The following is a 14,065-nucleotide window of genomic DNA, read 5'->3' on the forward strand; positions in this document are numbered from 1 at the left end:
CCTGCTTATATCCAAACAAGACGGCCTGGAAATGGACTTGAAAATAATAAAACCCACTTCAGAAAGGTGTGAACAAACCTGAGGATGGTTAGAAAGATCCTAAAACAGACCTGAAGATCACCTCCTGACACCTGAGGCCTGAAAAAAACAGGACCAGATCAAGTAGGTGAGTGAATTTGGACCCATCCTGGATCAGGTCTTTGTTTCTTGGAACCTGGTGTACCTGCAAAGACCTTTATTTTACATTTAAACAAACCCCAGGATTAGTTTGAAGGTTTGGTGCCTTGCTCGGAGGCTTCCCGGCAGGACGGACAGTGTTTTCAGTCTCTGCAGGAGACGAGGACAAACTGTCCATCATCACATCAGCAGCCGTCACGTCTCATTTCCTTCCTGCTCCGCTTCCTGTTGTCGACAGGAAGACTTAAAAATAGAGCTGTCAATCAAACGGCGGGCCCGGCACCGCTGGGACTCAAACCGGCGCTCAGGAGGATTAATTATAGTCATTTACCAAAATCAGCACTTTGAAACGTCGACAGAGCGTCTGTGTGATTGAGCGAGTTGTGAAAAAGAGATTTCAGTGATGGGCGGCTCGACGGCGCCGCAGGACGGAGAGCTGTGAAGTTAACGGAGATATTTTAACATGAAGGTTTGAAGTAAACGTCCTAAACTGTGATAACTGCTTTTAGATCAGAGGAGCCCAGACTTCAGCGGCTGTCACTCACACACACACACACACACACACAAACACACGCGCACACACACGCACATACACAGCTCATTATTAATAATATTGATACAAAACTGAGCCTGTCTGCCTGACTGTCTCACTGACTGTCTGTCTGTCTGCCTTAATGGCTGACTGAATGTCTGCTTAGAGGTCTGTCTGTCTGTCTCTGACAGTCTGGTTGTGTGTCTGTTTCTGATACTGTCTGTCTGTCTCTCTGTCTGTCTCTCTATCTGTCTGTCTGTCTGTCTGTCATACTTGTAGTTCAGTAAGGCTGTGAATGCAGGACGTATAGAGACAAACTGCAGGCTTGTCTGCCATCAGATTAAACATTGATCATATTGAGTAGAACTTTGATGTTGAAACAGGACGGGCGTGAACACTGTGTCCTCCTTGTCTGAAAATGTCGGACTCTTAAAAATAATAAAACTGTTTTAATTTTAACACGATCGACTCCAAACTGACGTCTGTCATCAAATATTTTCTCTGTTTTTTTCTCTCGTGTTAAAGGCTGAAACATCTGAACTCTGAGACGTGAACAGTTTCTAAAGATGATGTTTGCCTGAGGCGACGTTCCTGTTGTCTTATCACACACAGACAACAGAGTGTGTGTGTGTGTGTGTGTGTGTGTGTGAGGGTCAGAGGTTCGGTATCAGAATTTTGCTGCATTCTTCATTAGATCTGACATACTGGACATATGACAGCTGAGGACTTCATTACCCAGAAGTCCTGTTTGGTGAGGAAAAGACAGGTCAGCATGTGTTATTGTCCTTTTATGTTTTCAGACCCTCCAGAAGCTCATATGAGGCTAAGAATTCAGTGGAAGTGTTGCGTTCAATGTCTCAACTCCTTTTATGAGTTTAATGCACCTTTCTTCCTCTACTCGACTACACACCTGTGTGGTTGGACAACAGGTGCGCTGGGCCTTTAAGATGCAACGTTCTAGTTGCAAGTAGTTACAGCTACAATATTAAAATGCTGCTTTAAGACCCCCTCAAGTGAAAATCCAGTGTGTAACCTTGTAAACATCTCCATGTGGTGTTCTTCATGTGCTAAGAGACACATCAGGGACAACATCAGCAGTCGTCTCCATGGCTGGGCCTGTCTGCTTTTAACCTGCAGTGTACCAAGGACAGGCTGAACAACACGTTTTCAGATTGGCAGGTTTGCGACGTCACAAACCTAAGGAGCCAATCCCATTAATGGACGGGATGACGCTATGCATATCATTATGTGTAACCTAGGGCAACCACTTCGGCGATGCACGAGCCAGCTGTAACCGTCATCGTAAGTTTTGCAAACTCACGACTGACTGCTGAGGTTAACATTACTACTGCTAATTACTACATTTCAAGCCAGCTAAGCTTCAACAAGTTGCCACTAAACGTGTTTTGTTTTCCATATTAACATATTTTGCAGAAAAATAAATATCAGACACAATTTATTATTTCAAGCAGAGCAATTTATATGTCTTACAACATGACCAGAGCTGCTCTTTAAATGAACCTGCATTAGTAATAATTAGTAAACAAAATAATTAAATACAGAAAAATGTTGCAACAATGACAGAGCCCACTCTGTATAATCAGTTACTTTCGATTCTTTTGGTATATTCTTTCTATAATATGAACTTATGTACTTTACTCAAGCAGCAATCAGGTATTCTTAAACCAAGGCTCAACTTTTGTTGTGCATATTTTAGAGTATAAATGTATAATAGGTTAAAAGTTTTTGACTTGCTCTAGAAGAGAAGTTATATACATAGTCCTTGGTGGCAAATGCACCTGTTCAAAGTTCTTGTTTTTTCCACTGACAGCCTCAGCTTGTTATTTTAAGTGTCTGACAACATTACAGCAGGATCCCTATAGAGAAAGACATTTTTGTTTAAGAGTAATATGTTTTTTTTAGACCAGAAACAGCTGTTACATCGCTCTTTTCAAACCACCAAACCTCGCAGAACTCAGGAGTTGCTTGTTGTGTGCAAATGTACTAAACTACTGAATTATACTGAGGGATGGCAGCAACACCCGGGTTCTGCAAGGTAGAATAACTGTTTTTGTAAATGGAGGCTTTGAAGATTGTTACGTAACGGCTTCAGCTGGTTTCAAAAAAGTATCTCGCTCTTTAACAAACAGGTCTGTCTCTGTAGAGTCAGACCTGTGTTTAAAAATACCAGAATTCCCCATAAATAAAGCATCCATCGTTCTGTAGGTAGATGAGGAAGAAGAATCTCCGTTGTTCTGAGGCATCAGTTTGCACCGTTTATTAAATCAGCCTATGCAGAGTTGGACAGTGCTACCAGAGTGTGATCATACATATGTGGAGGACTCTTTAAAAAACAGACAGAGCTGTGAAACTGCAGAAAAGGAAACACAGAAACATTTAATTTTCCAAAGCAAACAGAGAATATTTAGAAAAATGATGAAGGAAAAGTTTCAAAGAAGAGTGCGGCAGTTATTTTACTTCCTGTCCAGGTGTGTCCAGGTGTCATTCAGCCGTCAGTCTGCTCTCCAGAGCCTCAAACACAGAGTGAGGATCCTGATCAGCATCAATGTGAAGTGTATCTGGATACACGGACTGCACACAAACACACAGCGAGGATGATGTCAGCAAGCGTCATAAAACAGGAAGAAAAAGAACATTTGCTGGGGACTATTTTCAGCGATGGATGCATCTACATTCGGTGGTCCAGTGAGTAATTGGGGCAGAAGTGTGTGTGTGTGTGTGTGTGCGTGCGTGTGTGTACCTGCACGCCGACGATGTTCATCCTGTACTGTCTCAGAGTGTGTGTTACAGTGTCTGTGCTGTCCTCAGCTCGGGTCTTCAGTCTGTTCTGGACCTCAAAGCTCGGAGCCGGGCGAGTCACAGCGTGGAACCTGCAGCAGGAAATGACATCACAGGTGGAAACAGACATGATGATTCACATTTATAACTTCATCATATCAATACGAGTGAGCAGCCATCCCTTCAGGTGTGTCTTGTGCTATGAACTTTGTATGCTTGTGTTGTAACCGACTGTGGCTTCATTTTAGACCCCAAACTTCAACGTGGTTCTTTGTAAGCTGAGATCTTTGCACAGATGTGATCAGTTTACTGCTTAAACTGGTGTTTCATACCTCTCTCCACTGACTGGATCTGTGGCTCTGAGCGTGATTCTCTCCACACAATCATCATCTGTCAACTCCAGGAGGAAAACTCTGAGAGGAGAGAGCAGAGGTCATTCAGAGGTCAAGACAAGGTCAATAAATAGCAGCATAAATAACCTGTTTAACAGTTTCACAGACAAAGAGCGTCCTTAATATTTAAAGAGCATTTTCATTTTAAACAGTTAATGTGCAGCGGCCGAGCCATTAGAGTGAATATTTATACGGCAGCATCAAATATTCATCAGCACTCAACACACTGTGTGTGTGTGTGTGTGTGTGTGTGTGTGTGCTTTGCAAATGTTGCATGAGTAGTAGTAATGGTAGTGATAGTAGTATTCTAGTGTAGTGCATGTTGAGCTGGTGCTAGGTCTTCTGCAGGCTTTTGAAGTGTAGCATAAGGAGAGGTAGTTATAGTGGTATAGTAGTCGTAGATGTAGCAGTAGTAATAGTAGTGTTGTGTAGTACCTGTTGGGCTGGTGCGGGGACTCCTGCAGGCTCTTGGCCCGTTGCATCAGTAGTAGTAGTTATAGTAGTTTTAGTGTGTAGTAGTAGTAATAGTAGTGTTGTGTAGTACCTGTTGGGCTGGTGCGGGGACTCCTGCAGGCTCTTGGCTTGCTGCAGGTCACAGGGGAAGCCGTGAAGGATCCAGCCTCTGCAGCTGCAGTCCACTCGGCTCAGACGTTCCTCCAGAACCTGCAGCACCAGGGCGTCTGGAACTGGACCAACACATTCATCAACAATCAGCTGCTTCTGTTGACTCACTTAATATCTGCAGGTTTGCACCAGCAGGCGTATTTGTTGATGGCACTAGTCATAGTAACCTGCAGAACAGTCCATGAACATAAACCCTGGTCTGTTGTTATCAGAGATGGAGAACAGATCAGTTTCTGTATCTACAGTGTGAACATGGACTCTGTCTGTCTGTTCTGTCAGCTGCTGATTATTAAACACAGCTGCTGTGATCCAGCTGTGATCAAACACACACACAGGAATATGTGAATCTGTGTGTTGGAGAAAGAAGTGGGGGTGGAGTGTGTGTGTGTGTGTGTGTGTGTGTGTGTGTGTGTGTGTGTGTGTGTGTGTGTGTGTGTGTGTGTGTGTGTGAGTGTGTAAGATACGAGGAGTAAAAAAACCCCAGGGGATGCTGGGATACAGAGAGGAATCAAACAGTTTTTATTTCCACTTAAAGCCACCAATCCATCAAGATGTTGCTGGGGTGGTGATAGTGGTGATGGTGGTGGAGTTGTTACCTGGCCTCCCGTAATCCAGGTAAGGTTGGATTTTTTCACTTAGAGCTGAACCGTCAGCTGCTACAGACCTCAACAGCCGACCACAACACACTGAGAGACCGACAGAAAGTACACAATGAGATGAGCTCAAATAAAATTAAAATTAATTGCTAATCATATTTTTGCAGCAAACACTTTGTTTTTAATAGAAGCACGGAGCGGTCAGTGTGGTGGTTCTGATGATGTCCAAATTGTATGTGGGAGTGTGTGTGTGTGTGTGTGTGTGTGTGCGTGTGTGTTTACCATCCACCATCTTGTATTTCTCTGACAGAAGCCTGGCCTGATGACTCTTCCCCGACCCTGGCGGACCCAACAGGAGGATCCTGGGAGTTCTGGCGCAACGACGAGTCCGGACAAAAGCCAGCACTAAGACACACACACACACACGCAAAAACAAGAACACACATTACATTACACAATTTACATGATTATTGAGGGGAAGTGAATTGTCTGCATATTGGAGAAGATATCCGAAGATTTGGCCCAACAGGAAGCCAAATGACACCAAACAAGTTTTCAGCTTTTAAGTTGCAGAAAATTTACCATATTGGAATAAAATCATGACAATATTGCTGTTGTTCCTATAAAACATCCTTCAGATGTTAAAGGTTGTCAAGCCTTTGTTTTCAAAGACTTTCAAAGTCCACGAGTGCATTATCAGCATAAAAGGAGAACCAGAGAGGATCTATATCTGAACCCTGAGGGACGCCAACATATCAAACTCCAGTATTCTGTTTAACCTCAGAATAATATTGGAGTTTGGTAATACCTCAATACGACCTCTTTTACTATGATGTTAAAGAACTGTATGATTAAATTACATCATAGTTTTGGGCATTGACAATTGCTCACTGGCTGTTACAATTGCAATGTAACAGGCAGTGCTCACACAAAGGTCCAGGTCTGTTCAAACAAATAACTTTAAAAAACAGAATTAAATAAATACATTTGGTCAGAAGTCTCAGGGTTAATTCAGTATGACGTCACCTGAGTCCCTTAATTGTGTGTATGTATACCTTGTTGGTAGACGTCAGCATGTGGTTGGTCACTGTTAATGATCTTCAGGACGTGCTGATAGGCTGAGCTCAGTCCTGCGACCTCACAACGGTGACGCTGCAGCTCAGACAATCGCTGCGTCTCCGGCAGGCTCCGTGCTTCTTCCAGGCGCTGAGCAACGGTGTCTTCAACCGGCCAGATGAAAGTCTTATGGTAAACATCTACAGACAGGAAGTGATGCCATTAGTAAGACTATTGACCTTATTGTAAAATCTGCTTCCCTGTTTGAAGTCTGATTGAAGGAAGTCAGTTTAATATGCTGGACTGAACTGTACTCACCTCCTGTTATTGGGTCCACCAGTTTCCCTTGACTCCTCTCCAACAACACATCATCAGGAGCCTCCAACATCACTGGACACACAGTATTTTTCAGTCATAGGGTGCATCTATGTAGTACTGTATAGATACACATGAGCTCTGGGGCGATATTTTGTTCTCACCAACATGTTCAGGAATGACTCCGGCCTGTTGGAGACTCAGAGCCTGCAGACGAGTCTGAGGGATTCCCTCCAACACCCAGCCCTGTGACACCCACAAACACACACAAACATAATACATCTTTTTATTGATCTCAAAAGGATGAACCTCTTATATTTCCCAATACCATAAAAAATCACTGTCTAAAACTGCCTAAGCCTCTTTAAGACATCTAGAACTTCCTCAAGGATTCCTAGAAAGCCTTTACATCTTCATTAGAACCTCCTGAAGGACCGCTTTAACTACCTCAAGCACTGCCAGTCTTATAAACTGAATTTCATTGAGTTAACTGTTTAAAAGCTGTTCCAGTTTGAGACCTGAACTTAAAGCTGCTCATTAAACTCTGTCTCCTGTGTAAACTCATGATAACGTCGTGTCTGTGTATGAACCTGAAGAGTGTGACACACTGAGGCTGACAGCAGCTGTATCCATCGCTCACCGCGTTCTGACAGTCACATGAAATCTAAATAAAACCAGACTGTTTAATGCAGAGAGCTGCTTCATTCCCACTATGACTGCTCGGGAAACGTTAATCCCTCAGTGCTGCCTGCCAGGCTGAATAAAGGCGAGTGACAGCAGCCCTGACACACGCACATGTATGACAGGCTGTGTGTGTGCTTGAAAAACGGATTACATTTCAGTGGCTGCTAACAGATGATCAGTTATTGTGTTACAGAAATTAACAATCATGTCAGCAGGTAACCAGAAGAATGTTTTTCAACAGAGGTCTGATTTTCAAGCCAAAAACGGACCACTAACAGCAAGTGTGAGCGACGATATCAGAGTCACATCAGGCAGTATATCCATGGACTGGATTTATAAAGTCATTATGGCATCACAAGCTTTATCTTCAAGACGTTTGTTGCTCACATTAGTATTTTAACATTCCCATAATAGAGTATGGTCCAAGTGCAAACTAGAAATATACAGTATTAGTTAGCTAACACGCTCTTGGTGTTTTTGTGAAGGAGATGTTTTTGCCTTTTTAGCTTAAACAGTAACACATTTTTAATTTCTTTATTTAATGTAAATGTTTAGAATGAGCTCAAACATCAAACACTGGCAAAACAAGACAACAAAACAACATTCCTACAGGACCCCTTGTACGTCCTCAGTAATCACAAAATCTACCAAAGGAGCACTAGAACCTTTATTGCTACAAGAACCATGGCTTTATGCAAATAAAACCACCCAAAGGACCCAAAGAACCTGTTTTGAGTCCACCAGACTCTCCTCATTGACGACTAGAACCTCCAAGAACCACAGAAACATTCTACAGGACGCCTTAAACATCCTCCATAACCACAGAATCAGCCAAAAGAGCAACAGAAGCATGTCAATTGCTACTGGAACCTGCTTCTAATCTAGAACCACCTGATCCCTAAAATCTGTTTTCAGATCCACAGACTCTCCTCTGTGACCACTCGAACATTACAAGGACCACACAAACCTCCGAAAACTCTGCTGTTACATACCTGTGTCACGTTTTTCTCAAGCTGGCTAACGCCAATGTTAGCTTCTCCAACAGGCTAACATCAATGAACAGTTCTGCAATGGGTGGACATCAGTGTTAGCCTCTCTAACAAGTTAATATTAACTTTTCCAACAGGCTAACGTCTATGTTAGCTTCTTCAACGGGCTCACATCAATTTTAGGCTCTCCAACAGGTTCGATTCAATGTTAGCTTCTCCAGCGGGCTCACATCAAATGCACCAACAACCAAGTTTTAATCTTACATCATTTAGCAGAGTATTTATTTCCCAGCTAGCTTGTTTGTATTTGACCTACAACATGACTTTAACACTAATGTTTGGGACGGGAAACATGAAAAACATGGAATAAAAATAAAGACAAGCTTCACACCAAGGGACTATACTGTCTTTCCACTGGCCTGCAGACCTGAAGGTCCCAAGACATGAGGTGTCTGTTTGGCACCAGAAACAGAAAACATCAGCCAATCAGGAGGTCTACTGGGAGGAGGTCAAAGGTTATCAACCAGGAGTCAGTGGACGACCGATCAAGGAGGACAATCACATCTAACACCAGGGACCATCTCTACATGCAGATTGTGTTGGGCGTACCTTGTGCTGAGAAGTTTTTGTCTAACAGTCGTAACAATGAAGATAACTGAAGTGAAGAGAGAGAGACAGGAAGGCAGAGAGACGGGTAAAGTATCTAATGTGACAGGAGGAGGCGGGTTCCGGATGGGAGCTGTCAATCATCCTCCTCTCCTGCATTCACAGTGAAAGACAGAAAATAAAGACATCTCTCTCACACACACACACACACTCACACACACACACACACACACACACACACACACACGCAGTCCCAGGTGTGTGTGATGAGTTTAGCCTGCAGCCAAAAACAGCCATTAGCAGATGAAAGTAGCTGCTAATCACGCACACACAAAAACACACACTAAACTCTGATGCTAAATGCTAAACGCTGAAGCTAAACGCTGGAGGCTGAAAGAAGCAGCTGTTTGTAGTGTTTAGAGGAAAAGACGAAAGCTGAACGCCGGTTTGCTGCTGATCACTGAGAGGCTGCTCCACACACACTGAGCACAAACTACTACACACTCTGACTCGCTGAACACACACTCACGGACTGAAGAACAACGAAGTGTCAGACAAAGAGATGTCGGACATGTTTTCTTTTTGCAACAAACTAAACTTTGAGTAGAAACTTTGGCTGCATGTGAAACTGATTTAAACATTTAAATCAACAATTAAATGTGGTCTGACACTGAGACTAAAGCCGAGTCCTCCATGTGTACATTAACATAAAGCTCTAACTATACAAGTGATTTATTAAACTTAATACACTTTGAAGATGTTGCACCTGAAGCTGATACGGCCCCTTCATCTGGGCCCAGTAGGATCACCTAACGGACCCTGCGAACCTTCTCGGACCACAAAACTTCCTTAGGGTTTCTGAGAACCTCTTTTACAACTAGAATGCCTTTTGTCAATCCACAACCCCATCAAGACCACTTGAACCTCCTTGGAGACCCCAAAGGCTCTAAAGGAACACTAGAACAACCTACAGGACCCTTAGAAGCTTCTCAAGTACCACCTGAAAGAGAACTGGAGCTTAATGCTCTGAAGACAGTGGAGATGGTTGTGGATTTTAGGAAGAAAGCAGCCACACCATCAGTGACTCCACTGTTTCCACTGTGGAGTCTTTCCTCTTCCCGGGGACCATCATCATCAGTGGGAGCTGAACATCGGCTCCCTCATCAGAAAGGGACAGCAGAGGATGTACTTCTTGCGGCAGCTGAAGGAGTTCAACCTGCCAAAGACAATGATGGTGCACTTCTACACCGCCATCATTGAGTCCATTCTCACCTGCTCCATCACCGTCTGGTACGCTGCTGCTACTGCCGAGGACAAGGGCAGGCCGCAGCGTATCATCCGCTCTGCAGAGAGGGTGATGGGCTGCAATCTGCCATCTCTCGAGGACCTGTACACCTCCAGGACCCTGAGGTGTGAAGGTAAGATCGAGGCCGACCCCTCTCACCCCATACACAGTCTCTATGAGACCCTCCCCTCTGGCAAGAGGCTGCGCTCCATCAGGACCAAAACCTCCCGACACAGGAACAGTTTCTTCCCCTCTGCTGCCAGCCTCGTCAACAAGGCCCCGACCAGAACCATCTCTATAACCAATGGCACGTTGATTATCAACACATATCCAATCATAAAGACCATATGAACTTCCTACAGGCCCATTAGAACCTCCCCAAAACCTCTAAAGGATCACCAGAAACATCCACAGAACCCTTAAAGCTTCTCAATGACCACAGGTACCATCTAAAGGAGAACTACAATCTTTCCAGTTACCAATGAAACCTAGTAAAGGTCAACTAGAACCTCGTCAATGACCACAAGAACAACCTAGACCCTCTTGAACCTGAGCTAGAACATCTTATCGAGTACAAAACGTGCTTAAGGAGAACGGAAATCTCTCCACTAAAGGAGCCCTTGAACCTCCTCACTGACCACTAGAACCTCCTTAAGAATGACAAAAACTCCCTAAGGGTTAGAACCTTCTAGAACGTGGTCCAAATCTCTAAAACCTCCTCTAGGAACTCAAACACTTCCTACAGGACCCCCTCAAGACCACACAATCTGCTAAAGGATCAATACAGCCACCCTAATGTCTGCTAGAAGCAGTTAAACTTAAACTAGAACCCTCCACAGAACCACTAGTCCCCTAAGAAAATCTTAAGGACCTTCAGAACCTTCTTATGGACCACTAATAACTGCCAAAAGCACATAACAAGCACCTAAATGACCCCTATGACCTCCTTAAGGCACATTCAAACCATCTAAATGAACTCTGGATCCTTTCCTATGACCACTGGAGCCTCCGTTAGACTCTCGTCTTGGTTCTCCAGGTAACTGTTACCTGTCTGTATGTGTTTTTACTGACTACCATTCAGTGTAAAGGTATTTGAACAGAGGGCAGACGTTCAATCAGACAGATAAGTGCAGTTGTGAGCTCCAGTTTGTGTTGTTGTTGTTGTTGTTGTGTGAGTGTTGCTGACAGCAGCTTCACTTTCTTTAATTCCCTTAAACTGATCAGAAAGCGGCGCTCGCTGTCCTGATGAACGCTGACAGGAAACAGGACGTGATGCTAATGAGGAGCAGCAGAGAGGACGAGCCCGAGTGAAAATAACACCCGTGATGTGACAGCAGCACGTCTGTTTGATCAGCTGATCCCCGGGGAAACACGCCAACACGCTACTCAGCCTGCTGGGAATCGTAGTACGACACAGCAGCGACCAGAGCGCTAATTATTATCATCACAGAGGCACATCAGAGCGGGAGACAAAGAGAGGCAGAGAAAGAGAGAGAGAGAGACAGGTAGGTGATCAGCTTATTTTAGTGGGGGGGGGGGTTTAACTGGAAACAGCCCATACCTGAAGGTTTATCAGACTCTGTGTCAGAAGTTTATAAGATCAGGAAGACCATCACAAGGTAAAGAGCGGGAATTTAATCTACATCTTTGATCTGCCCTCGCCTTTGGTCAACACCTTGGATGAGATTGAATGTTACTGCAGCTCCAAAAAGGTTTACATTTCTGTTTTTGTTTTAATTCCACCCAGAGCATCCTGTCGATGAGACTGTTCCCTGATGGAGGTCTCACCCTGTTAAAGCAGTCCAGGTTGTTCAGCTTCTGTTGCATCAGTCGGACCAGCAGCTCAGCAGGAACCTCCTGAACACACAAACAAACACACACACATTAACAGGTCACCGTATTGGTCTGACAGCACACCTGTGATGTCTCTTTGAACTCTGCTCATTCTAACTACAGCAATGACGTCCATCTGTGTACGATCATCACAGGACTCAGGTGTTTACAGGTGATCTGGTTTGCATTCAATCATAGCAGGAGGTCAGAGGTCATCACAGAGACAGAAAAATAGTTTGTGTGTGTGAGTGGGTGTGTACCTGCTCTCTGAGTGTGTACTGGCGAGCCTGTGCGCTCAGCTCTGATGGGTCCTGCAGTAAACTCTCTGTGGTCACATGAACAGCTCTCAGATCAGCGCTCAGCTTTTTGGCCTGAAGGAAGACGACACCACAGAAGAAGAAGAAGAAGAAATGACGACATGACAATCTGGTTTTGTCTCATACTAAGCTCAGTTTAACTTTTTTAACTTCTCTGTGGTGCCGTTAAAACACGAAGACGTCCCGGCAGAGAAAGCAGACACTGATATCACTCACCACCGTGTGCTTCCCAACAGCAGGAGGACCGAGCAGCATGATCCTGGGTACTGACAGACAGACAGGCAGACAGTGTGGTTTAGTGTTTACAGAGAACAACAAGGAGGTACTCTAAATAAAAAATACTTCATTTTTTAAGTCAAACCAAATTAACTTAAGTTGTATTTCGGATACACGACTGACGGGGAAGAAAATACTTATTCTCCTCATAGTATTCTAAATATAATCAAAACGTTCTGAGTTTTGTCCAAAGCTGGAAAGTTCTGATTTTGGTGCTAAAGAGAAAAAGGAAGACCTGATTAAAAAAAAGAGTTATCTGCTTTTACTGTAGTTATTGGAGAAGCTCCACAAGACATTTACATCGTCATCGCTTGGCAAAAATACATGACAGCGTTTGGTGTCTTTTTGCACGATGATGTTTACAGCTTGTGAATAAAAGTACCAACTGCCCCAAAATAAACTTATATATTATTGTTTTTGTTCTTGTGTTTAACATTTATTCTCTTTAACTTTATTTTTTGTGTCTCATCTTGATTTTTGTAGCATTTAATTAATTTAAGAAAAGGGATAAGATCATCCTTCAGTGGTCCCACAACAGGGAAATTTACAGTGTTACAGCAGCAAAGTGGAGAGTGCAACATTACAATAAAGGGTATAAAAATAGGTAACTAAGCAAGTGCATCCTAAAAAATATGTACAGAGCTAATAAGATAATACACAACAGACCGAATGACAAACTAAGTCAGCAGGTGTACAGCATGAACTGGATGAACAATGAACAAATGGACGACCTGATGTACATGTAGATGTTTGGGACACTGTGATTATTGAATTTTCTATGGCCCAAAATTATAAATAAAAAGAACTTAAATCAAACATAATGAAATGATAAAATCAAATAAAATATTTAAGTCCAAATGTCAGAGTCATTCAAAGGTCTGATGGTTGAGGACAAACAGGCTGCAGAGTCACAGCTCCATCTAGTGGCTGCAGAAATGATTGATCACCGCTCATCACACACGATCCTGTGAGCGTTTTACAGGAGTCACCCACAGAGTGTGATCCTTTTGCTATGAATATTTTAGAAACAAAAATTCTGCAACTCTCCAGGATTTCACGTTAGAGGAAAGGCTGAAAGATGAAGATGATTGGGGGTTTCTGCTGTAACTCCTACCACCTATAAAGACTCATTTAAAGTCTCCTTTTAGGGTCCTCGACACAGGTTAAATGGGTTGTATTTGGATGACGTACTGTCCGTGCTGCTCCTCTGCAGCAGACTGATCAGGTAGCTGATCGGATCCTCAGGCTGATCGATCACCAGACTGGACAACATGCTCTGAAACACACACATACACAGTGAAACACACACACGCAGACTTAGTGTAGTCCTCCTGGTCTGCAGCTGCACCTTTAAAACCTGCAGACTGGCCGGTGAATACCTGCAGCAGGTGGAAGACGTTATGTTTGTCGGCGTAGACGGACATCTGAGGAGGAATCCTCAGAGGTGTCACCGTCTCATCCATCACAAGGGAAGGAGGGAGGGAATCGAACCTGATGATTCTTTTTCCTGGAGACCATGAACGCATCACATTAAACTCATTCTGAACAGTGACAGAAAAACAACCAGCTGAAATTAGAAGCTTT

At 43.6% G+C, this 14,065-nt stretch overlaps 1 protein-coding gene across 1 annotated transcript; it reads right to left on the minus strand.

The window, feature by feature from the left end:
• Nucleotides 1-3,211: 3,211 nt before the first annotated feature.
• Nucleotides 3,212-13,944, minus strand: ak8 (adenylate kinase 8). Its single transcript, XM_069683749.1, has 14 exons — nucleotides 13,861-13,944; nucleotides 13,673-13,757; nucleotides 12,422-12,471; nucleotides 12,149-12,259; nucleotides 11,844-11,912; nucleotides 6,656-6,737; nucleotides 6,495-6,566; nucleotides 6,176-6,376; nucleotides 5,403-5,525; nucleotides 5,121-5,210; nucleotides 4,445-4,586; nucleotides 3,841-3,921; nucleotides 3,471-3,600; nucleotides 3,212-3,301 (listed from the first exon to the last, which is right to left on the minus strand). Exons 1-14 carry the CDS (start codon nucleotides 13,942-13,944, stop codon nucleotides 3,212-3,214), a joined length of 1,410 nt encoding a protein of 469 aa, XP_069539850.1.
• Between the last annotated feature and the right edge of the window lie 121 nt (nucleotides 13,945-14,065).

The sequence above is a fragment of the Semicossyphus pulcher genome, unplaced genomic scaffold (assembly GCF_022749685.1).
Source record: "Semicossyphus pulcher isolate SPU_LCO1_2020_fin unplaced genomic scaffold, fSemPul1.0.p SCAF_6, whole genome shotgun sequence".
Classification (NCBI taxonomy): Eukaryota; Metazoa; Chordata; class Actinopteri; order Labriformes; family Labridae; genus Semicossyphus; species Semicossyphus pulcher.

Coding starts and splice junctions, on each gene's coding strand:
- ak8 (XM_069683749.1), bottom strand. CDS start 13,944: ATGGATGAGACGGTGACACCTCTGAGGATTCCTCCTCAGATGTCCGTC. Junction 6,738..11,843: donor ACCTGGACTGCTTTAACAGG/GTGAGACCTCCA, acceptor TGGGTGTCACAG/GGCTGGGTGTTGGAGGGAAT. Junction 4,587..5,120: donor CCTGGATTACGGGAGGCCAG/GTAACAACTCCA, acceptor GTGTTGGTCCAG/TTCCAGACGCCCTGGTGCTG.